The 26,159-nt window shown below is 37.6% G+C and overlaps 2 protein-coding genes and 1 long non-coding RNA gene across 4 annotated transcripts in view; 1 reads left to right on the forward strand and 2 right to left on the reverse strand.

Annotated features, from left to right (window-relative positions):
- The window catches only part of mydgf (myeloid-derived growth factor), a 9,388-nt gene extending 4,668 nt beyond the window's left edge, over nucleotides 1-4,720 (forward strand). Inside the window, exons 4-6 of the mRNA XM_058072270.1 lie at nucleotides 1-47; nucleotides 2,670-2,745; nucleotides 3,355-4,720. The exon at nucleotides 1-47 is cut by the window's left edge and continues 35 nt beyond it. Of these exons, the coding sequence (XP_057928253.1) occupies nucleotides 1-47; nucleotides 2,670-2,745; nucleotides 3,355-3,434 (203 nt within the window). The 3' untranslated portion in view covers nucleotides 3,435-4,720. The remainder of the gene's footprint in view (nucleotides 48-2,669; nucleotides 2,746-3,354) is intronic.
- Nucleotides 2,031-26,159, reverse strand: part of LOC131129106 (arginine-glutamic acid dipeptide repeats protein) — a 29,935-nt gene continuing 5,806 nt past the window's right edge. Inside the window, exons 2-4 of one of the 2 annotated variants that reach the window (XM_058072265.1) lie at nucleotides 18,279-19,129; nucleotides 4,024-4,122; nucleotides 2,031-2,485 (exon numbers count right to left, since the gene is read on the reverse strand). In XM_058072265.1, coding sequence (XP_057928248.1) covers nucleotides 18,368-19,129 — 762 coding nt within the window. In that variant the 3' untranslated portion in view covers nucleotides 2,031-2,485; nucleotides 4,024-4,122; nucleotides 18,279-18,367. Of the gene's footprint in view, nucleotides 2,489-4,023; nucleotides 4,123-18,278; nucleotides 19,130-26,159 lie in introns of both variants that reach the window. The other variant, XM_058072264.1, reaches the window with a different exon arrangement.
- Nucleotides 19,897-21,412, reverse strand: LOC131129111 (uncharacterized). The gene is made up of 3 exons (XR_009129752.1): nucleotides 21,366-21,412; nucleotides 21,225-21,289; nucleotides 19,897-20,977 (listed from the first exon to the last, which is right to left on the reverse strand). It is a non-coding gene; the product is annotated as an uncharacterized LOC131129111 (long non-coding RNA).

The raw sequence follows: 26,159 nt of genomic DNA on the forward strand, positions 1-26,159 counted from the left end.
TCAAAATGGAGTTGAAAGGCACCAAAATTGAACATGCAAATGCTTTCGTAAGTATTAACAACTCTTTGTGTAATCATGCATTATGAACACTCAGATCCAGGAGTATTTGGACTAGATTTGAATATTTGGAGGCCCTTTAAAGGGTGTTAAAATATTTGCACATGCAAGTACGTGTTGGTTGTCTCCTGTAAAATCCACGGTGGTGGTGAATAGCGGCATAAATCATCAAGTTGTCCAAATACGTCTGGCCCAATCCATCAGAGAACAACAGCCACGGGTCGCCCCCGCCTGGTGACGCTATGTATTGGCAGTTTTTCTCCTGACGCACACACTCAAGTCACGGCTTGAACAAAAGATACGAGCGCTCACATTTCCTCGCTCCCCGTCAAAGTGCTCGCTCTCGGAGGAGTTGGGGAAACTACAGAGTCGGCACAAATGTCACATCATCAACACGGAAAGTGCACCCGCCGATGAACATTTTTCTTTTCTTGTGTAGCTTGCAAATAGCCACGCTTCCGAGCTAGCAGCACAACAAGGGTTGTGTCTGACATATAAACACACACACCGGTGGCCACACTTCACTCAATACGTCTGCCTTTACAGAGATCATACTGTATGATGGTGGTTCGTGAGTGAGATAGTGGTCTGAGTCCATGACCCTAAGTGACCCTAAGAGAAGCACTGGCCCTACAGCCTGGGTCACAACCGCTTGTACGGGCTCCCACTGGGTACTCTGTACATCTTATATGCTAAGAGAAAATATGCACATCATCTGTATGATATAGGTGAAATAATATTACCTTCAAACTTCAGTCTTTTTTTTTTACTTTTTACAATTTCTTCTAAAATAATCTTTCCAAAATATTATGACTTTATTCCCATGATATTACAACTTTTTCTCTAACCTAATTTTCCTAAAATGACAAATTGGATGATATTCATTCATTTTCTACCGCTTTTCCTCACAAGTGTCGCCTATCCCAGCTGTCTTCGGGCGAGAGGCGGGGTACACCCTGGACTGGTGGCCAGCCAATCACAGGGCACATATAGACAAACAACCATTCACACTCACATTCATACCTATGGACAATTTGGAGTGGCTAATTAACCTAGCATGTTTTTGGAATGTGGGAGGAAACCGGAGTACCCGGAGAAAACCCACGCATGCACGGGGAGAACATGCAAACTCCACACAGAGATGGCCGAGGGTGGAATTGAACCCTGGTCTCCTAGCTGTGAGGTCTGCTCGCTAACCACTCAAACGCCTGATGTGATGTGATTTAAAAAAAACAAAAACACACACATATGTGTATACATATGTGTATGTATGTGTGTATATATATATATGAATACACATGAATATTCTAAAAATTCCAAAAATATCATTTGTAATACTTCAACATGCTACTAAAATGACTATTTTTTTTTCCTAAAATGATTGTACTTTTGCTTGTTACAACTTTTTTCTCTTAATATTTTGATCATGTCAAATTAGAGCTGAATATTACATTTTTTGCTGTTATTTTAAAATGTTCTTTTTAAACATGCCGCACATCATCTGTATGATTATAGGTGAAATAATATTAGCTTCAAACTTCAGTCTTTTTTTTTACCTTTTACAATTTCTTCTAAAATAGTCATTGTTGAAATAAATCCAAAATATTATGACTTTATTCCCATAATATGGGAATAAAGTCTAAATCTAAATCTTTTGCTCGTTACAACTTTTTTCAACCACTCGACCGCCTGATGTGATGTGACAAAAAAAACACACACACACACACACGTGTGTGTGTATGTATGTGTGTGTGTGTGTGTGTGTGTGTATATATATATATATATATATATATATATATATATATATATATATACACATGAATATTCTCAAAATTCCAAAAATATAATTTGTAATACTTCAACATGCTACTAAAATGACTATTTTTTCTCTTAATATTTTGATCATGTCAAATTAGAGCTGAATATTAATTTTTTGCTGTTATTTTAAGAAAATGTTCTTTTTAAACATGCCGCAAATAGCCCCCATGCCATCTCCGAGCTCGCTGTTGAATGCGTACGTGCGTTATCTTGTGTTGGCTTTCATCCTAGAGCCTTGCTGTACCTAATGTTATGGCCGCCGAGCCAGTAGTGTTATGTATGAAGAAGAATGCATTTCACACACAACAATACTAAAAAAAAGGACGTCACTTTGCTGGATTTATTTTTATTTTTATAATGCACATTTTCCACCACACTCTCTTACTTTATTTTTATTATTATTATTTTTTTAATCCCCCAATGGGTTTGATCCCTCCTCCGTACATCCTGGCTCCAACCAACAAATGCTGTCAGGCACAGGAAGTTGTGTTGAAAACAGTTGTTTCATGGAAGGAAGCTTTCTTTCTGCCTGAGCGGTTGTTGTGGACACGCCTCCTTCCTCCAGCAAGGTGACACACACTTTGACAGTGTGTGTGTGTGTGTGTGCGCTCTGCTGCAAACACAGAAAAAAATAACTTTACTCATAATTGCGGCAAAAAGAACTACTGAAACAACCCTTCACAGCATCCCCATGACCTTGGTGCTCCAATTTCTTCCTCCCTTTCTCCATCATGCTGTTATATACAAGTTGTGTGTGTGTGTGTGTGTGTGTGTGTGTGTGTGTGTGTGTGCAGTCTCAAGCAGCAGTGCCAGCGGGACAGAGTGACGTGGCTCTTCCTCCAGAGGAATACACCGTAGGAGAGTCCGCAGGTGAGTTTAATCAACGTGAATGCAAGTTAAAAGTTAAATTTTTTTAAAAAGGTGTTACATGTCTACTAATTGAATGAAATATTGGTGGAAAAAATACATCCAAATATATAATGTGATTTTTGGAAAAACAAATTCAATATCTGAAAATGTCTAATGTACTGATATATTATAAAAAAAAAGTATTATAGCACTACTATAATTTTCTGCGAATATTAATATTTTAAGGAGTGCCGTAAACAAGTAGACAATAAGGTTGTCCACAAGATGGCGCTGTTGACTCATTATTAGGCTGCCCATAGAAGTGTGCCGGATACAGGAAGGCAAAGGAATTGAATGTTACAGCTCAATGCGCTTTAAATTAAATTCATATATCCTTTTTATTATTTAAATATTGCCTTAATAAATTGGTTCCGATTTATTTTCAAAAATTACTATTTTTTTTAAGTTATTTAATTTTCTCATTTTTAGTCACGGCATTTGGTTTGGTGCTTTCCCAGTTATGAAACATTCAATAACTTGATTTTTTAATACGTCCCATTCTGTTAGTTGAGCAGTTGAGCAACAACGCTAATGGCTGACGTTAGCATTGATCTCCCTTGTGACCCACAGTGACCCACACGGAAGGACAGTTCAACGCTCAACTCTCCAAGCTGACGGCTATCGGACGCACGCGGCACCAGGAGCTGTGAGCGAGCTCGCGAGATCACGTGACTCTCGACGAGCGTCGGCCATCTTTCCCAGCAGCTCGCTAGCAAACGGAGGATCCACTTTCAGAGAGAATTGCAGACTTGTTTAAGAATAATAATAATAATAATAATGAAGAAGATGATTACTGGATATCTAACCCTTCCAAACAATATCGATATCCGTCTGATGTCTTCCTTTACATTTTTAGTTGCATTTTACAATGCCACTCGTGGATCTTACTGTGTTGTAATCCACTGGGGCCATTCCATGGGGGGATATAGTATATAGATACACATTCTAGATTGCATATTAACAGTCAGGGAGTACTGTAATTCCCATCATCATCACGTTCCTCTATCTGACTTCACACAAGCTTGCAGCGTATTAGAATGCAGCACCAATCACCTCGACTTGGTAACTTTCTGGGGGGTGTTTTTAGCCAAAAGGGATACTTGGAAAGGGGAGCTTATATATTGCTAATATATAACCGAAGAGGGCTGGGTGTGATTTTGATAAATCTTGACTCCGAACTTGTTTAGAAAACTACAAAATGTATCGCTTTGCAACAAAACAATGATGCGGTGTTTATACCTTCTTTCCTTAGCTCTCATTTCTCCCAGGAGGTCTGTGTAGGTTGAGGAAACGTTTTAGCGGGGTCCTAACAGGAAGTAAACCACATCCGGGTGATGGCTGAAAAAGAAACACACACCCAAAAAAATAGTTTTTACGGAGCAACCGAGGGAAAAATATGGGTTTAAAAGAGACGAATTTTTGTGAGAACTCGCAACATTTATGAAAATGGGTGGAAGTACATATTTTAAATTCCGTCTTCAGCATTTGTGCATCTCTCACTGCACTATTGTAGCGTTATAAAGTGATACTGTGATACTGAACAAAATGTCACTTCCGTGATAGTTATTAGTCTTTTGAAAATAAAAGACTTGACATCCGGTCCTGGCTAGTGTGACTGGAGACATCTGGTGCTGGAGAGAAAATACATTGATTAGTCATACATGGGGTTCTTTCACTTGTATGTACTGCTTTCCTATAAGCAACCGTATCAGAAACTCAACGAATGTGCTACTCTTAATTTGAAGTTTCACCCGCTCTGAACACGGAAGTAGCGGGAGTACAATGCTCTATTAATGTAAACAGTTTGGAAGTTTTTTTGTAACTATTTTTTTTCTCTATTTCTCTCGGGGGGTATCTCTAATTCGCGCACGGTTGCCCTTTCTACAATTTCTGTTGTAATTCCTGACAGGTGACTCAATAAACTTTTTTATGAGAATTCCTGCTTTTTGTGTGTGTCAGTGAACGCATCATACTCATTAAGCTAGCTGGGCATAGAGTGTCCGTTTTAGACTATGTGGGTTGATCGTAAAGTGTCCGTTTTAATTTCAGTCGGTTGGGAAAAGACTAAATAATGTTATTATAAGAGTATTGTAAGATATATATTTATATTTTGCGGTTTTAGCCCAGCATTAGCACTGCGAGTCCACGACTCGTCGTCGTTCTCTGGGGAAGTTTTCACAGTTGACAACACGCTCGAGGAGCTCAGTACGGATGCCTACAGGAGGTCAGTGGAACAGCAACCACATTAACATGTATTTCATAACCTATATTATATTTATCAACAAGTGATGTGTGATTCCACCGATTTTGTTTCCTATCCGATATAATCCGGGCTTGTATCGCCGATGCCGATACTGTGCAAATTCGCCCAATGTGTCAGGAACATTTTTAGAAGTAGTGTATTTCATGTCATAGCATGAAGAAAACAGTAGTTTACTGTCATTGTGTAAAGGATCTTTGGCTAGTGTTTTTGCAGTAGGTCTTTCAATACAGAGGCACACTTATGTCGAATAGGGGATCTTTGACTATAGCGTTTTTCTGACTAGCGTTGTTGCAGAAGGTCCTTCAAAACAGGCAATCTCCTGTCCCATAGAGGATCTCTGACTACTGTTTTTACTGTAAGTCCTTCAAAACTGAGCTGCACTCCTGTCACATAGAGGATCTTTGACTATAGTGCTTTTGTCACTAGCGTTTTTGCAGAATGTCCTTCAAAACAGAGGCACACATGCAACATAGAGGATCTTTGGCCAGCATTTTTACAGTATGTCCTTCAAAACAGAGGCACACTCCTGTCGCATAGAGGATCTTTGACTATGGCGTTTTTGCAGTAAGTCCTTCAAAACAGAGCTGCACTTCTGTCACACAGAGGATCTTTGACTATTGTGCTTTTGTCAACAGTTTTTTTGCAGAATGTCTTTCAAAACAGAGGCGCACTCCTGTATCATCAAGGATCTTTGACTGTAGCATTTTTGCAACTTGTGTTTTTTCAGTAGGTCCTTCAAAACAGGCAATCTCCTGTCTCATAGAGGATCTCTGACTACTGTTTTTGCAGTAAGTCCTTCAAAACAGAGCTGCACTCCTGTTACATAGAGGATCTTTGACTATAGTGCTTTTGTCAACAGTGTTTTTGCAGAATGTCTTTCAAAACAGAGGCGCACTCCTGTCTCATAGAGGATCTTTGATTATGGCTTTTTGTGCTGTATGTCCTTCAAAACAGAGCTGCACTCCCGTTACATAGAGGATCTTTGACTATAGTGCTTTTGTCAACAGCGTTTTTGCAGAATGTCCTTCAAAACAGAGGCACACTCCTGTTGCATCAAGGATCTTTGACTGTTGCATTTTTGCAACTTGTGTTTTTTCAGTAGGTCCTTCAAAACAGGCAATCTCCTGTCTCGTAGAGGATCTCTGACTACTGTTTTTGCAGTAAGTCCTTCAAAACAGAGCTGCACTCCTGTCACATAGAGGATCTTTTACTATAGGGCTTTGGCACTAGCGTTTTTGCAGAATGCCCTTCAAAAGGGAGGCGCACTCCTGTTGCATAGAGGATCTTTGACTATGGCATATTTGCAGTAGGTCCTTCAAAACAGAAGCACACTTGTGTTGAATATTGATCTTTGATGATAGTGTTTTTCTGACTAGCGTTGTTGCAGAAAGTACTTCAAAACATGCAAACTCCTGTCTCATAGAGGATCTCTGACTACTGTTATTGCAGAATGTCCTTCAAAACAGAGGCACACTCCTGTCGCATAGAGGATCTTTTACTATAGGGCTTTGGCACTAGCGTTTTTGCAGAATGCCCTTCAAAAGGGAGGCGCACTCCTGTTGCATAGAGGATCTTTGACTATGGCATATTTGCAGTAGGTCCTTCAAAACAGAAGCACACTTGTGTTGAATATTGATCTTTGATGATAGTGTTTTTCTGACTAGCGTTGTTGCAGAAAGTACTTCAAAACATGCAAACTCCTGTCTCATAGAGGATCTCTGACTACTGTTATTGCAGTATGTCCTTCAAAACAGAGGCGCACTCCTGTCGCATCAAGGATCTTTGACTGTAGCATTTTTGCAACTTGTACTTTTTCATTATGTCCTTCAAAGCAGGCAAGCTCCTGTCTCATAGAGGATCTCTGACTACTGTTTTTGCAGTAGGTCCTTCATAACAGAGCTGCACTCTTGTCACATAGAGGATCTTTGACGATGGCGTTTATGCAGTAGGTCATTCATAACAGAGCTGCACTCCTGTCACATAGAGGATCTTTGACTGTGGCGTTTATGCAGTAGGTCCTTCAAAACAGAGGCGCACTCCTGTCACATAGAGGATCTTTGACTATAGGGCTTTTGTCACTAGCGTTTTTGCAGAATGTCCTTCAAAGCAGAGGCGCACTTCTGTCGCATAGAGGATCTTTGACTATGGCTTTTTTGTAGCAGGTCCTTCAAAACAGAGCTGCACTCCTGTCACACAGAGGATCTTTGACTATTGTGCTTTTGTCAACAGTTTTTTGCAGAATGTCTTTCAAAACAGAGGCACACTCCTGTTGCATCAAGGATCTTTGACTCTAGCATTTTTGCAACTTGTGTTTTTTCAGTAGGTCCTTCAAAACAGGCAATCTCCTGTCTCATAGAGGATCTCTGACTACTGTTTTTGCAGCAAGTCCTTCAAAACAGAGCTGCACTCCTGTCACATAGAGGATCTTTGACTATAGGGCTTTTGTCACTAGCGTTTTTGCAGAATGTCCTTCAAAAGGGAGGTGCACTCCTGTTGCATAGAGGATCTTTGACTGGCGTTTTTGTAGTAGGTTCTTCAAAACAGAGGCACACTTGTGTCGAATAGGGGATCTTTGACGATAGTGTTTTTCTGACTAACGTTGTTCCAGAAAGTCCTTCAAAACATGCAAACTCCTGTCTCATAGAGGATCTCTGACTACTGTTTTTGCAGAATGTCCTTCAAAACAGAGCTGCATTCCTGTCACATAGAGGATCTTTGACTGTGGCGTTTTTGCAGTATGTCCTTCAAAACAGAGGCGCACTCCTGTCGCATCAAGGATGTTTGACTGTAGCATTTTTGCAACTTGTGTTTTTTCAGTAGGTCCTTCAGAGCAGGCAAACTCCTGTCTCATAGAGGATCTCTGACTACTGTTTTTGCAGTAGGTCCTTCATAACAGAGCTGCACTCCTGTCACATAGAGGATCTTTGACAATGGCATTTATGCAGTAGGTCCTTCATTACAGAGGCGCACTCCTGTCGCATAGAGGATCTTTGACTAGGGCGTTTTTGCAGCAGGTCCTTCAAAACAGAGCTGCATTCCTGTCACATAGAGGATCTTTGACTATGGCGTTTATGCAGTAGGTCCTTCATAACAGAGCTGCACTCCTGTCACATAGAGGATCTTTGACTATGGCGTTATGCAGTAGGTCCTTCATAACAGAGCTGCACTCCTGTTGCATAGAGGATCTTTGACTATGGTGTTTATGTAGTAGGTCCTTCATAACAGAGCTGCATTCCTGTCACATAGAGGATCTTTGACTATGGCGTTTATGCAGTAGGTCCTCCAAAATGGAGGTGCACTCCTGTCACATAGAGGATCTTTGACTATGGCGTCTATGCAGTATGTCCTTCAAAACAGAGCTGCATTCCTGTCACATAGAGGATCCTTGACTGTCCATTTGGGCAGTGACAAAAGGCTCACTAGTGACACCCACAGGAGTGGGGGGGGGGCACAGCAATAACACGATGGCCAGGTTTGCTCGATGTGAGGCGGAATAAAAACGAAGTCAAGCATCAGCACCAAAACAGAGCCAGCGAAGCGCTATTAAATATTCCCAACATGCCCGGAGAACATTTTCATATGTGCCTAAGATAAAGTGTCGTTTTACGCTAATATATTCCTCATTTAGTCTGGGATGCAACAACAAGCGACAGTTTGAAATAAATGTTTGACTCCATTAGCATACATTGTCCTGGGACGCTTGAGCTTTTTTTTCTGTGAGATAAAAGGGCTTTCATTGTTGCTTAGCAGGATGCTCTCAATCCTAAGCAGTACATATGGGAACGTACATGGCGCTGATCTTTGTGGGCTTATGGAGATATCGGAGTCAGGGGGGATTTATTCATTTTATGTTAAGCCAAGAGAAAGCAGCTGATCTTGATTGTCCTCCCAGCCGTGTTTGCGTTGCAAAGCTCCATCACTGGATGTTAAACACAGCCACACCGTGGCTTAAAATTGCTCTACGACCACAGGCGTTAGCGGGAAGTTGTGTCATCAAATGTTTTTTCTTGTCATTTATGACTTTAATTTTATAATACTTTGACTTTAATCTTGTGACATGCAAACTTTTTCCCGCAATGCAATTTGTTTGTTTTTCATAATATTGTGAGTTAAAAAACAAATGTAATTTTTCTTGAATATTTCAGCAGTATGCAAATAAAATGACAAAATTGTTTCCTTATAATATTATGAGTTTATTCTTATAAAATTGTCCTTTTTCTCTTTATATTTTTACTTTATAGTCATCAAATGAAGGCTGTTTTCCCCCCAACTATTTTCTTCCTGAAAATGTTATTTTAGTAATTATTTCTTATTTTGTTTATTTTTTTTCTTCTTTTTTTGACTTTTTAATATTTTCATTTTATTCTTCTAAAATTTGAGCATTTTTTTTGTTTCTGCTGTTCTTTATTTTTCAACTATTTCAACGTTCTTCTTGTCATATTTCTTCTTTTTTCATCCGGAATGGAAAGGGCTCAAACCAAATCAGTATGGCGACTCCATAACCAGGGAAAAGCTGAAAGAAACAAACATTCCTGTAATATTTAAACTTTTTCACAACATAATTTTCCCCAAATGACAATTGTATTTGTTGTTTTGTTTGATTTTCATAATATTAGGACTATTTGACATGATTTTTTTGCAATAGTAAAAGGCCGTTATTGTAGTAAAATTGCAACTTTTTCTCATTGGCATCCGGAATATAAAGACTCCATACTCGGGAGCGCCCCCCCCCCCCAATGTGTTGGTGTGATAAAGGTAACTAGTAGCCAAGCCGCCTCCCTGCTGCTGCACCCATGTGGTCTTTATGAGGCTCCAAGCTGCTTTGTGCTGTCATCCCCACTTTGCCAAGTGATGAAAGATCCATCCTTGCAACACCAAGAAAATAAAACGGCCATCTTTTGTGTTTTGAAGGAGCGGATGCTGGCATGAAGGGGGGGGGGGGGGGGCAGATTGTGATGGCGTGCAATAAAAAGTGCGCTGGTGATGTTGCTGCTGGGCAGACATGACTTTGGTTTGCCAGCTGGTCCGCCTCTCTGCCCCTCTCCAAAACATCTCGACGGCCGCCATCTGACAAAGCGGCGCCGTGAGATGCTGTAAATATTCTCCTGCTCCGCATTTCACCGCTTTAGCTTGACTTTGGAGGTTTGAATCAAAGGTCACAACGGCAGATTGGTGCCACTAAAATGGAAAAGACTTCCAATTCATTTGCCGCCATAACGGATGTCTGCCAAGCGCGGCGAGCGATGGCAATGTCCCTCTCGGCCTCTGGTGGGCACCACTACTGCCTCAGAAACCTGCTCTATGTTGCCCCCAGTGGCACTAAGGAGTATTACAGACCAGTTACGGACTGCATTTTAATACTATAATTTAACAAGAAAACGAGGGGGAGAAAAAAAAACAGTAAAAATGGTAACATCAGAAGTTATATTAATAAAGTACAAATATTCGGTTGCAATCTAACATGAAAAAGTCATAACTTTATGACAATAACATTATAATATCATGAGGAAAAAGACATAATTTTAGTAGCTTAGAAATTAAATTCCGGAAACAAAAAAAAACTTCAAGTTTTAATTTGGTTAAAATTAGCTTGTTTGACTGTTTGGAGAAAAAAGTGAAAATATGATGGGAATGCTGACATAGTTGGGGGGGGGGAAACAGCAGAAATGGAAGAAACAGCCATAATTCCAAGAATGAAGATGGAATAGAGTTGGAATATTAAAGAAATAAAGTTGTAATATTCTAAATATTTTTTAAAAGTTGTAATATTGTAAATATAAACAAACAAAAGAAAGAATAAAGTTATAATTTGGGGGAAATTTGGTTGGGGAAAAAGTCATGGAAAAAAGAAGCTATTAAGAATAAAGTCAAAATATTAATACAAGAAAAAAGTTGAAAATTTTACAACTAGGTATGACTGATAATTATTGGTAGCGATAATAATTAGCCCGACATCAGCATAAAAATGTGATATCGGTTAATATTGGTATTGGATTTTTTTTTCTGATTGTTGTTGTGTATAGCAGAAATAAAAATAAAAACAGCAACAATAACAATATTATTAGGAAAAACAATATTTTAGTAGCAGAGATTTGGAATACTAAATAAATATTTGTCATTAACAAAATGTCACGATACAAAAAATAATAATTTTTTGTAATTTTTGGGAAATGAAGTTGTGGAAAGAGTGATTATATAACTAGAATAAAGTCAAAATATTATGGGCATGAAGTCATATTTATGAGAAATAAAATTTACCAGAAGAAACTTGAAATGGCTGGAAAATAAAAAGTAATAACAGCAGAAGAAATGGGAAAAAACACTGCAATTTTGCAAGAATAAACTGGTAACATTACTATGAAAAATAATATTTAAAAATATATTTATGTGTTTTTTTAAGTTGTAATATTATGAGAAGCAAAGAAAATGAAGAATAAAAGATGGAGGGGAAAAGTCATTAATTAGAAGAATATAGTTATATTATTACATGAATAAAGTCATACGATTACAGGAATAAAGTCATAAAATTACAGGAATAAAGTAAAAACAATTATAGGAATAAAGTCATAAAACTACAGGAATAAAGTCATAATATTATAGGAATAATGTCACAAAAATATAGGAATGATGTCATAAAATTAAAGGAATAAAGTCATAAAATGATAGGAATAAAGCCATAAAATTATAGGAATAAAGTCAAAATTATAAGAATGATGTCATAAAATGAAAGGAATGAAGTCATAAAATTATAGGAATAACGTCAAAATTATAGGAATAAAGTCGTAAAACTACAGGAATAAAGTCATAATATTATAGGAATAATGTCACAAAAATATAGGAATGATGTCATAAAATTAAAGGGATGAAGTCATAAAATGATAGGAATAAAGCCATAAAATTATAGGAATAAAGTCATAAAATTATAGGAATAAAGTCTAAATTATAGGAATGATGTCATAAAATTAAAGGAATAAAGTCATAAAATGATAGGAATAAAGCCATAAAATTATAGGAATAACTTCAAAATTATAGGAATAAAGTCGTAAAACTACAAGAATAAAGTCATAATATTATAGGAATAACGTCAAAATTATAGGAATGATGTCATAAGATTAAAGGAATAAAGTCATAAAATTATAGGAATGAAGCCATAAAATTATAGGAATAAAGTCGTAAAACTACAGGAATAAAGTCATAATATTATAGGAATAATGTCACAAAAATATAGGAATGATGTCATAAAATTAAAGGAATAAAGTCATAAAATGGTAGGAATAAAGCCATAAAATTATAGGAATAAAGTCAAAATTATAGGAATGATGTCATAAAATTAAAGGAATGATGTCATAAAATTAAAGGAATAAAGTCATAAAATTATAGGAATAAAGCCATAAAATTATAGGAATAAAGCCATAAAATTATAGGAATAACGTCAAAATTATAGAAATAAAGTCGTAAAACTACAGGAATAAAGTCATAATATTATAGGAATAATGTCACAAAAACATAGGAATGATGTCATAAAATTAAAGGAATAAAGTCATAAAATGATAGGAATAAAGCCATAAAATGATAGGAATAAAGCCATAAAATCATAGGAATAACGTCAAAATTATAGGAATAAAGTCGTAAAACGACAGGAATAAAGTCATAATATTATAGGAATAATGTCACAAAAATATAGGAATGATGTCATAAAATTAAAGGAATAAAGTCATTAAATGATAGGAATAAAGCCATAAAAATATAGGAATAAAGTCATAAAATTATAGGAATAACGTCAAAATTATAGGAATAAAGTCGTAAAGCTACAGGAATAAAGTCATAATATTATAGGAATAAAGTCATAAAATTATAGGAATAAAGCCATAAAATTATAGGAATAAAGCCATAAAATTATAGGAATAAAGCCATAAAATTATAGGAATAATGTCAAAATTAGAGGAATAAAGTCGTAAAACTACAGGAATAAAGTCATAATTTTATAGGAATAATGTCACAAAAATATAGGAATGATGTCATAAAATTAAAGGAATAAAGTCATAAAATTATAGGAATAAAGTCAAAATTATAGGAATGATGTAATAAAATTAAAGGAATAAAGTCATAAAATTATAGGAATAAAGCCATAAAATTATAGGAATAACGTCAAAATTATAGGAATAAAGTCGTAAAACTACAGGAATAAAGTCATAATTTTATAGGAATAATGTCACAAAAATATAGGAATGATGTCATAAAATTAAAGGAATGAAGTCATAAAATTATAGGAATAATGTCATAAAATTAAAGGAATAAAGTCATAAAATTATAGGAATAAAGCCATAATATTATAGGAATAACGTCAAAATTATAGGAATAAAGTCGTAAAACTACAGGAATAAAGTCATAATATTATAGGAATAATGTCACAAAAATATAGGAATGATGTCATAAAATTAAAGGAATAAAGTCATAAAATTATAGGAATAAGGCAAAAAACTTATAGGAATAACGTCAAAATTATAGGAATAAAGTAATAAAACTACAGGAATAAAGTCATAATATTATAGGAATAATGTCACAAAAATATAGGAATGATGTAATAAAATTAAAGGAATAAAGTCATAAAATGATAGGAATAAAGCCATAAAATTATAGGAATAACGTCAAAATTATAGGAATGATGTCATAAGATTAAAGGAATAAAGTCATAAAATTATAGGAATAAAGCCATAAAATTATAGGAATAACGTAAAAATTATAGGAATGATGTCATAAGATTAAAGGAATAAAGTCATAAAATTATAGGAATAAAGCCATAAAACTATAGGAATAACGTCAAAATTATAGGAATAAAGTCGTAAAACTACAGGAATAAAGTCATAATATTATAGGAATAATGTCAAAATTATAGGAATGATGTCATAAAATTAAAGGAATAAAGTCATAAAATTATAGGAATAAAGCCATAAAATTATAGGAATAACGTCAAAATTATAGAAATAAAGTCGTAAAACTACAGGAATAAAGTCATAATATTATAGGAATAATGTCACAAAAACATAGGAATGATGTCATAAAATTAAAGGAATGAAGTCATAAAATTATAGGAATGATGTCATAAAATTAAAGGAATAAAGTCATAAAATTATAGGAATAAAGCCATAAAATTATAGGAATAACGTCAAAATTATAGGAATAAAGTCGTAAAACTACAGGAATAAAGTCATAATATTATAGGAATAATGTCACAAAAATATAGGAATGATGTCATAAAATTAAAGGAATAAAGTCATAAAATGATAGGAATAAAGCCATAAAATTATAGGAATAACGTCAAAATTATAGGAATAAAGTCGTAAAACTACAGGAATAAAGTCATAATATTATAGGAATAATGTCACAAAAATATAGGAATGATGTCATAAAATTAAAGGAATAAAATCATAAAATTATAGGAATAAAGTCAAAATTATAGGAATGATGTCGTAAAATTAAAGGAATAAAGCCATAAAATTATAGGAATAAAGCCATAAAATTATAGGAATAACGTCAAAATTATAGAAATAAAGTCGTAAAACTACAGGAATAAAGTCATAATATTATAGGAATAATGTCACAAAAACATAGGAATGATGTCATAAAATTAAAGGAATGAAGTCATAAAATTATAGGAATGATGTCATAAAATTAAAGGAATAAAGTCATAAAATTATAGGAATAAAGCCATAAAATTATAGGAATACGTCAAAATTATAGGAATAAAGTCGTAAAACTACAGGAATAAAGTCATAATATTATAGGAATACTGTCACAAAAATATAGGAATGATGTCATAAAATTAAAGGAATAAAGTCATAAAATTATAGCAATAAGGCAAAAAAATTATAGGAATAACGTCAAAATTATAGGAATAAAGTCATAAAACTACAGGAATAAAGTCATAATATTATAGGAATAATGTCACAAAAATATAGGAATGATGTAATAAAATTAAAGGAATAAAGTCATAAAATTATAGGAATAACGTAAAAATTATAGGAATGATGTCATAAGATTAAAGGAATAAAGTCATAAAATTATAGGAATAAAGCCATAAAATTATAGGAATAACGTCAAAATTATAGGAATAAAGTCGTAAAACTACAGGAATAAAGTCATAATATTATAGGAATAATGTCACAAAAATATAGGAATGATGTCATAAAATTAAAGGAATAAAGTCAAAATTATAGGAATGATGTCATAAAATTAAAGGAATAAAGTCATAAAATTATAGGAATAAAGCCATAAAATTATAGGAATAACGTCAAAATTATAGAAATAAAGTCGTAAAACTACAGGAATAAAGTCATAATATTATAGGAATAATGTCACAAAAACATAGGAATGATGTCATAAAATTAAAGGAATAAAGTCATAAAATGATAGGAATAAAGTCATAAAATGATAGGAATAAAGCCATAAAATGATAGGAATAAAGCCATAAAATCATAGGAATAACGTCAAAATTATAGGAATAAAGTCGTAAAACTACAGGAATAAAGTCATAATATTATAGGAATAATGTCACAAAAATATAGGAATGATGTCATAAAATTAAAGCAATAAAGCCATAAAATGATAGGAATAAAGTCTAGGAATAAAGCCATTGACATGGCCATTGTCCGTGGTCTTGACCGTGGCTGGGAAACCTTTGAAGTGAAGTTAAAGTTTGGTTAAGGCCGCTGGAAATAAAGAGTAAAGGTAGAATGTTAGCCACGGATGAATAAAACATTTGCTGTGCTGCATTCCAAGCACCCCCCCCCCCCGATATTCGGACAGGAACAGATGGAGCGTGTGGTCCGGGTCAGTCCAAGCAAGGCAGCAAAGGAGCTTGGATTTCAAACAGCAGGGTTCCTGTGAAGGACCAACTAGTGGCTGGGGTGACCCTGTCCCTGTCTCAGGGACGTCGGACCTGCTTTTCGTCTGATCCGGCCTGGATTTATCCTCCATCGCCGCTTCAATGACTTCCCATCGCCAGCCAATCCCAGCAAGCGTCATGTGCTCATCGCCTCTCCTTTTTGCAATCGTTGTCTAATTACATCATCTTTTATTTCCTCTCCATGGCTCTTTAGGACCACAGTCTGTGAGCAGAGTGAGCATCTGTACGGGGGTTCTCATTACCAGAACATTAACCCAGACAGATGTTCTGATGGCCCGTGTATGTTCACTCCAACTACCCTGGAGATGGGCAGCCTCTTTTGGATGGACCGCCTTCATGGAGAGGACCTCCATGGCCAAGGCTGCTCTTTTTGCTCTACTTGCTTGAAGACACCGGCGCTCTCCTGGCACATTTACAGGATCTTTGACTGATGGTTTTGCCTAAAAACACCAGCGTGCTTCTGTCATAGAGAGGATCTTTGACTGATGTTTTTGCCTAAAAGACACAGAGCGCTGCTGTCATAGAGAGGATCTTTGACTGATGGTTTTGCCCAGAGCGCTTTTGTCATGGAGAGGATCTTTGACTGATGTTTTTGCCTAAAAAACACCAGAGTGCTTCTGTCATAGAGAGGATCTTTGACTGATGGTTTTGCCTAAAAGACACCAGAGCGCTTCTGTCATAGAGAGGATCTTTGACTGGTGGTTTTGCCTAAAAACACCAGCGTGCTTCTGTCACAGAGATGATCTTTGACTGATGTTTTTGCCTAAAAGACACCAGAGCGCTTCTGTCATAGAGAGGATCTTTGACTGATGGTTTTGCCTAAGAAACACAAGAGCGCTTCTGTCATAGAGAGGATCTTTGACTGATGTTTTTGCGTAAAAGACACCAGAGCGCTTCTGTCATAGAGAGGATCTTTGACTGATGTTTTTGCCTAAAAACACCAGAGCGCTTCTGTCATAGAGAGGATCTTTGACAAGCAGTTTTGCTGTAGATCACTAAACCCACCAAAGTGCTTCTGTCATATAGAGAGGATCTTTGAGCCGGGTTTTTACTGTGCTCATTGAAAACCACCAGAGTGCTCCTGTTATATAAAGGTAAATGATCTTTGATTAGTGAGTTCTCCTGTCATACGGAGGATCTTTGATGAGCCTCTTTGATGTTTCTTAAAACCACTAGAGCGCACCTGTCGAATAGAAGATCTTTGACATAGGTTTTTGCCTTAAGTAAGAATAGAAAAGTGCCACTGTCACATTTAAAGGATCTTTGACCGGCATTTTTGCTGTTTGCTTAAAAGTGTTTCTGTCACACAGAGGATCTTGGATTAGGTTTTTACTGTACTTCTTTAAACCCACCAAAGTGTTCCTGTTATAAAGGATCTTTGCACTTTCATATGGAAGATCTGTGACTAGATGTTTTTGTTAAAAACAGTCAAGCTCTTCTTCCGTCTTTCTGCTGTCGCTCCTTAAAACTCCTCTTGTTGTATAGCATGCTTCTCTCATATAGAGGATCTTTGATTTTCCTATATACAGGATCTTTGACTACTGTAGCAGTAGATACCCTACACACCACAGGGTGCTCTTGTCGAATAGAGGATCTTTGACTCGCTTTTTTTTGCTGCAGTTTCTTAAACCCAATAGAGCGCTCTTGTCAAATAGAAGATCTCTGATTAGTGTTTGTGCAGTAGGTCGTCAAAAACATGATAGTTTAGAGGATCTTTGACTAGCATATTTGCAAAAGGTCCTTAAAACAACTACTGTGAAGTGATCTTTCAAATAGATGATCTTTGGCCAGCCTTTTTGCAGTAGTTTCCCTGTCACATTTAGGATCTCTGTCTGGAGGTTTTTGCAGTACATCGTTATAAACAGAACCAGAGGGCTTCTGTCACACAGAGAGGATCTTTGACCGGGGTTTTTGCAGAAGGTGCTTAAAAATAGAAAAGTGCTCTTGGCACATCTAGAAGATCTTTGAATGTGCTTCTTCTATCAAATAGAGGAGCTTAGATAAGCTTTTTTTGCGGTAAAACCACCAGAGTGCTCCTGTCATATAGACAATCTGTGACTGGTGTTTTTGCAATACATCGATAAAAATAGCATAGTGCTACTGTCACATAGAGAATCTTTGATTAGCGTGTTTGCTGTCAGTGCTTAAAACCACCAGAGTGCTGCTGTCATATACAGTAGAGGATCTTTGATTACCGTTCACACGGTATAGAGCCTTACAAACAAACCTGAAGGCGCTCCTGTCAAATAGAGGATCTTTGGTTAGTGTTTTTGCAGCAGGTGTTTCAAAACAGAGGCGAGTCAAGCCGTTCTTTGGTCTACTCACCCCAAGTCGACGTCTGTCACCTTGGAAACGTGCTCAGCTCAACTCGGCTGGGCTTCAAACTCTCCCTCGTGTTTTGGAGCGGCGGCGTCTCACACCGTGGTTGATAGCAGTCTTCTCTTCTCGGGGTACGGGGGTGCCTTCCGGGGCTCCTTGGCGGCCTGCGGGGGCTGTGAGAGGTGGTGGGGGTAAGGCGGAGGCTTGCGACCTCTGCGGCCTTGCCCTGACGCCGCCCTGACGGACGCCGCGACGGGAGGCCCCGCCGAGGACGCGCGTCTCTCTTCGTCGGTGTGGGGCGCCGGCTCTGAGTCTGTGGGGGGGCAGCTGGCAGACGGATGGCGGGACGTCACGGACGCACAGAAGCGCACGGCCCCCGGGTGGTCGATGACGACAGATGGGCAGAGGACGGCTGTCGGGTGAGGTGTGGGTGACACGGGGGAAATGGGGCTGACCATGATGGACGAGGAGGAAGGGCTGCCGGGCGGGTGGATGTTAACTGTCAGTGGGGAGAGTCCGGGGGTGGGCGGCCTGACAGGGAGGCATCTTTGAGGGGACGACGAATCGGGAGTATTGACCAGCGTTGGCAGCCCTCCTCGTTTGGGAGAACCTCCGAGACAAAAACGAAGCGTCCGGGTGCAGAACTCATTTGGTGGAGATCTACTCCCACTGGGGGGATCTCTCCTGAGGGTGGCTCCTCGGCGGTCCTCAGACGGCGAGGCCCTCGAATGGGCGCTGATGACTGTCACCTCGTTGGAGCTGGAACCTGATGAGGAGCTGCTCTCATCTCCTGCCTGCTGCGGATCACCTTCATCCAGGTCTATGCAGGAGGTCAGGTAGTCTATCTGCTGCACCACCTGGACACCAACACACATTTAGCGGTCCATGTCAAATCCTGTATCGACTACCCCAATGTAAAACAACAATGAGTGTGAGTGACAGGAGGAAATGAATGACTTTTTAGATTAGTCTTATATTGTTGTATTTAAGGCACAGGTGGAAAAATGTCGGGTTTTCTGTTAAGGAAGGATCTGGGTGGAAAAGAGCTTTATTTCCTCCAGTCCATGTCTCATTCTCTGGCACCTAATCATCACTTAAGCACAGATCATCCATGCAAAAAGTGGATTATGGGCTTTAAGGTCACCAAACTAATGCTTCTTGTTGGATTCCTACAAGTTTGGGACTCTGAATTGTTGGATTTCCTTTTCTTAAAGGGGACCTATTGTGCTTATTCTTTCACTATTGAGTTGTCTACACCAGTGATTTTCAACCACTGTGCCGCGGCACACTAGTGTACCTTGAGAAACCGTCAGGTGTGCCGTGAGGAATTATCCAATATCACTTTTTATAATTAACATTTATTAATCATCATTTGCAAATACAGTAAACCTCGGATATATCGGATTCAATTGTTCCCACTGGTTTTGTCCGATATAAGCGAAATCCGTTATATGCGTATACCGGAAAATGTCCGTTTTACGCATATATCGGATTTATATCCGGTACATGCGTAAATTGGATTTTATCCGTTATAAAAACTTGACTATGTTTCCAATGTACCTGCACGCGCAGGCAACGCTGCAAACGACGTCGTATAGCGGCCTGTCATGATTCGGCGAATCGGAGCGCCACGATGCGGCCATCCGATATATGCGAGGGAAAATTTATGATGCGGTTTTTGAGGCCAAAAAGTTTTTGTACAACATTGTGTGAAACCAAGGAGTCCGTTTGCTCTGTGGTGTTATCATTCCGCCCAATGGAGTGACCCATCAAAGTGAGGCTGGCAGGTCTGCTGGATGATGGACGGCGTTAAAGGGGGAAGGGGGGTGCACCCATCATCAATGTGTGCTGGACACCCTTTGATCCCCTTGAAAGTGGCGCTCGGAGTGCATTATTCTAAAGTTAAATTAGCTGAAACCTCTCCGCAGATTTACCCGTCCCGCATGTGACAGGTGTGGGCTGGGGGGGGGGTGCAAGGTTGATTCACACGTTCTGGCTTTGTCCTAGCTTCCCCTTGCGTCGTATTGGAAACTCAAATCTCAAACTCCAGATCTTTTGGTATTGATATTTCAGAAGGGATATTTTGGCCCTCTGGGGGGGGGCACAGCATAGTTGCTTTTACTACACTGTTGGCACATGGCCTGATTCTCTTGCGCTGGAGGGAAGCTGCCTCACATACGATGTGCTAATGAGCCCAGTGTAGCGTGTACAATGCGCTAGTACATTTAATATTAGCTTTAGACACTTTAATTGTAATTGTTATTTCTAGGCTAGACTCAGAAAAATCCAGATTTCGGCTCTGGGAGTGAGATGGAAAAGAGGCGAGCACACAATTTGCAGCAGTGGCGGTACCATATATTATAAAGTGAAAAACCAGAACAATACAATTCACAACACTAATTTACAAATTTACATTTCAATGAGCTCAATTTACAAAACACATTCATCTCATATATCGAGAGTCCCAAAAACATACAACAGTCCAATGGCCCAGTAATCCAGTGTCCAGAGGTTCAGGAGTGGAGGAAAGGAGTGAAGATTTTTATGAAGGCCAAAGAGACAAAAAGTAAAAGGACGGCTGCAAAGCCTCCTACCAGCCCGGTCAGAGCAGAGCAGGTGGGTAACAGCTCATCAGTTATCTGGGCTTCCAACTTCCAGGCGTGTTGCCTCAATGCAGGGTTCCTAGCTTGCCATCAAAACCTGGCCTATATAAAATAGGACCAGCAATTATGTGCACACAACCATTCAAATTACATATATAATACAAGTCGTATCATAACTTCAATTGTACAATATATTATCATTTATAATAAATAATTGCACTTATGGTATTATTCATTATAATCAAACTAGTATTAATCTTGTAATCTAATCAATCGGGAGAACAGTGACAGACAAAAGGTGCTAGTAAACGGTGCTAATGCCGTTTAGTAATGAAATGTCAACACTCACCAATTCCATAGGTGTGATCGAACACTGCTCTTTTTAAGTTCAGCGTTGCTTCGGTGGACGGGCCCCTATATCCCGACCACGTATGTAAAATGGTTAGACATTTTCCATTTGTAAACTTAAACAACGAAACCTTTTAAATACCTGCAGCGATTCCATGCGTCCCTCACCGCTACCGGTGTGTAGTCCCTTCCGGACTATATATACACGTCACTGATTGGTGGCGCGCAGTCACGTGATTTGGTGAGACACCGTCACGTGACCTAATGACGTTGCACCCCAAAACATGGTACGCACGGTAAATTTAATTAATTATATATTATTTATTTTCTATCTGGGTTACACCAGCCTAAGGCTTGAGACAATTAGCTATACGCTGTCTGGAACCTTATAATATATAAGGTAAATATATATATATATATATATATATATATATATATATATATATATATATATATATATATATATATATATATTTTTTTTTTTTTTTGCAAAAATGAATCATATTTTTAATGACCTGGCCACCTGTAGTACGACCATGGGCCACGAGGGGGCCCCGTCCCACACTTTGGTAATCACTGTTCTGGAATACACACAGAATGATGAACAACTCTGTCTCTGTGGACAGTGTTTCTTTTAAAGCTGGAACACTATAGACAGATTCCAGCCAAGTAATCATTTGATCATCTTTTTATATGTGTGTGTACATGTGTGTAGGGGGGGTTATTTGTTCATAGAACACACCCAGAACGATGAACAACTGTGTATAGTAGTTTTTTCAGAGTTGGGACACAACAGACAGATTCCCAACAGGGAGTTGATCATTTTCATTGTGTGTTTATGTGGTTTTCTTTGTCCATATAACACTCATAGAATGATTAACAACGCTCTATTATAGAGTAGTCACACCATAGACAGATTCCACTTAAGTTATGTGTGTGTGTGTGTGTGTTGTATATTGATTTATAGAAGGCACACAAAATAATGTATAATAATATAGTACATAATAACAATCTGTGGATAGTATTTTTTAGAGTTGGGACACTATAGGCAGATTCTTAAGATGGAATCCTATAATCATTCAAGAAAGTCCCACGTGCCAATACTTTAGAACAGGGGTGCTCACACTTTTTCAGCATGCGAGCTACTTTTAAAATGACCGAGTCAAAATGATCTACCCACTACAAAAATGCAAAACATCTATTTATTTTCAAATGTATTGAGGATTATTTGTACGTACAATGTATGTTGATGTACCTTACATAACCAAATGAGCCAATATTGCAAAACACACATAATTAACTATTAACATTTTTTGTAATTACCTCCACATTACTCCACATTTCCCTTCTTTGGTACTGCGATGGTAGAATGGCATATGAGGCAAACGCACTTCGAAAAAGACATTGTGAAAAAAAAAAGTCCACCTCCCATTCCGTATGGAAGTGATATGTTTTTGCCTTTTTACTTGGTCCAGCTACTTCACTCATTTTAGTGACCATAAACTTTAGCGAGGGCTTAAAATCTAACGCAATTCGCCGACTAGCTTAGCACTTTGCATCGTTGTTTATGCATGAGCGGTGACCTAAAGGTCAAAATTCAGTTGTCATCTGATTGGTTGTCCTGTATGTCAGTCAAGTAACGGGGATGGCTGATAGGCTGACATCGTAAGTTCTGCTGCACTTAGAGACGTTGTTTGATTTGATTGGTCGCCCGAAGGGCAACATTCAGTTGTCATCTGAATGGCTGCCCTGTATATCAATCAAGTGATGGCATTGATGCTAGGATGATATTTTTTTAATGTCACGCCGTGATCGACCAGCGATCGACCAGTACCACCTCCGCGATCGACCGGTAGATCGCGATCGACTTAATGAGCACCCCTGCTTTAGAAGGTACGAAAGGCTACTAAACACAACAGAACATAGCACTTGTAGCGAAGTAGGAAGGTAGCGTTTGTAATGTAAAGTTAGGAACCTTTAATACAGGTTGCAGGCAGGAAGGAAGGCTTTAAGGGAGACACATTACAGGATGTTTTTGTGTATGCAGTGCAAATCAATGAAAGAACAAGTCAATATGTAATGCTGTGCTACAGTAAACCTCGGATATATCGGACTCGGATATATCGGAAATTCGCTCACAACGGACGGATAAAAAAAAAAAAGATTTTTCTGTAATGCATTTCCAATAAAAATTCATTGCATATATCAGATTTTTTTATAACGGATTTCGCCTATTTCGGACAAAATCTCCAGTCCCGTTCCAATGCATTTCCATGAAATTTCCCTCGCATATATCGGATGGCCGCATCGTGGCACTCCGATTCGCCGAATCGTGACAGGCCGCTATACGACGTCATTTGCAGCGTTTGCAGCGTTGCCTGCGCGTCCAGGTACATTGGAAACATAGTCATGGAAGTGCCTTTTTATAACGGATAAAATCCGATTTACGCATATACCGTATATAAATCCCATATATGCGTAAAACGGACATTTTCCGGTATACGCATATAACGGATTTCGCTTATATCGGACAAAACCAGTGGGAACAATTGAATCCGATATATCCGAGGTTTACTGTATTTGTTTGTGTTTGTGTGTTTTTATTATTCACGCCACACGCACTGCGCTGACCTTTACATGCAAGTATGTCACGTAAGCTTGCAAGTACGAGGAATGTTTTTTTTTTTTTTCCTATTAAGTGTATACGGACAATACAGTTTATGTAAATGACTTGGATTATAGGCCAATGTTTGCTAAAGGGCACATGTGTGTGTGTGTGTGTATTTCCAAGAGGCACGCACACTCATGATAATGGTGGATGCCGTGATTGGAGAAAATGACTCAGGGGAAAATATGTTTGACCTCTCCCTCTCCACCTGTGCACGGATACAAATCCTGATCCGAAGCATGAGAATTACTTGTTTTCTGTGTTAAAAAAAAACAACAAAAAAAACAACAACATCCTGGTTGATGTCAAAGGATGACCTGTTTTCCTTTCCCTCATCTGACGCCGTGGCGGCGGCATTACTTTGAAGTGCAGAGTGTGTGAGCGAGACACCGGGCTGGTTGCAGCTTGTTAATGTCAGGAATCACCAGAGATAAAAGCGCACACAGGACCCCTGGTTTGATGCCAGGAGTTTTTTTTTGTTTTTTTTTCCCAGGAGTGTTGATTAAAAACAATCATTGCTGACTCCTCCTGTCTTCAAGCTGATGACTGCTGAAATATGTTCCAGTTGGCAAGGAAACTTTGGCTTCGTATTTACGCCAAACTCCGAATGGTGGGCTCGCCCTTTTTAGTGGTCCCCCAACACCGTCAGCGTTGGAATGGACACGGAATTTTGCTTTGGGATAAAACCACTGACTAAGTCCTCCTAGGGACTTTGACCAAATGAGCCCAAATCCGAATCAGGAACACTAGACAGATGGCTGCTGACATATTGCCAAGTATTTCAACCTACGCCATGGGGTATGGGAGGGTGGGGGGGGGGGGGGGGCATGGTGACAAACTTCCATGGTCAATCACAGAACCGCAAAGTAGCACAATTTCACCCAAATTGCTCAGTTTGGTTCTTATATTATTACAAAGTATGTATTTTTTCTGGAATATTTCAACTCTACATGACATTATTTTTCCTCATATGACCACTGCAAAGTATGACTTTTTTCTCTCAATATTTTGACTTTATTCTTGTAAAATATAACGCTGTTTTTCGTCATTCCTGCAGCTTTCTGATTGTTAATGTTCTTCATTCACATAATATTTTCACTCGAGTCTCATAACATTTCAAACTTTTCCCACAATCTCATTTCTTTTAAAACCTTATTCATTTTATTTGTTTTTCATAACATAACAATGTAAGAAATGAATTATGTTATTTTTCTTCATTATTATTATTATATATTCTTATTATAACATTATTCTGATATTCTATCAAATAATTTCCCTTAAAGATTACTTATTTTATTGGCGTTTATTCCCATAATATTTTGACTTTATGCTATGTTATTTTCTTCATATCATTAACAAGTTTATTGGCGTAAAATTTGAACTTTTTTCATGTTAGAATCCAACTTTTTTCAATTATTATTTGGACTTTATCCTGGTAAAATAACACTTTTTTTTTTTTTACAATTTCTGCTGTTCTTATCAAGTTGCATCTTGTCATTGTTTTCGTAATGATGACTTTACTCCTGTGATATTTTGCCTTTATTCTCGTAACATTATAGCTTTTTCTCCAATCTAATTTTACAAAATATATTTTGTTTTCTTTGTTTCTTATAATATGATGACTGAAAAAAACGGCATATTTTTTCCTTAATATTTCAACATTTTTTGTCTTTTTTCTCTTAATATTTCAACAAAATTAAAGCTGTTTTTTTCATTTCTGCTGTTCTTATCAAGTTGAATCTTGTCATTGTTTTCGTAATGATGACTTTACTCCCGTGATATTTTGCCTTTATTCTCGTAACATTATAGCTTTTTCTCCAACCTAATTTTACAAAATATATTTTGTTTCAACATTTCAACATTTTTTGTCTTTTTTCTCTTAATATTTCAACTTCTCCAAAAATTAAAGCTGTTTTTTTTTTTCATTTCTGCTGTACTCGTTTTTTGAAATTTTCCAGCTATTTCAACTTCCATCCATTTATTTTTTATGCCTTAAAGATTACCTATTTTATTGGCATTTATTCCCATAATATTTTGACTTTATGCTATGTTATTTTCCTCATATCATTAACAAGTTTATTGGTGTAAAATTGGAACTTTTTTCATGTTAGAATCCAACTTTTTTCAATTATTATTTGGACTTTATCCTGGTAAAATAACACTTTTTTTTTTCAATTTCTGCTGTTCTTATCAAGTTGCATCTTGTCATTGTTTTCGTAATGATGACTTTACTCCCGTGATATTTTGCCTTTATTCTCGTAACATTAT

The sequence above is a fragment of the Doryrhamphus excisus genome, chromosome 5, assembly GCF_030265055.1.
Source record: "Doryrhamphus excisus isolate RoL2022-K1 chromosome 5, RoL_Dexc_1.0, whole genome shotgun sequence".
In the NCBI taxonomy this organism is placed as follows: Eukaryota; Metazoa; Chordata; class Actinopteri; order Syngnathiformes; family Syngnathidae; genus Doryrhamphus; species Doryrhamphus excisus.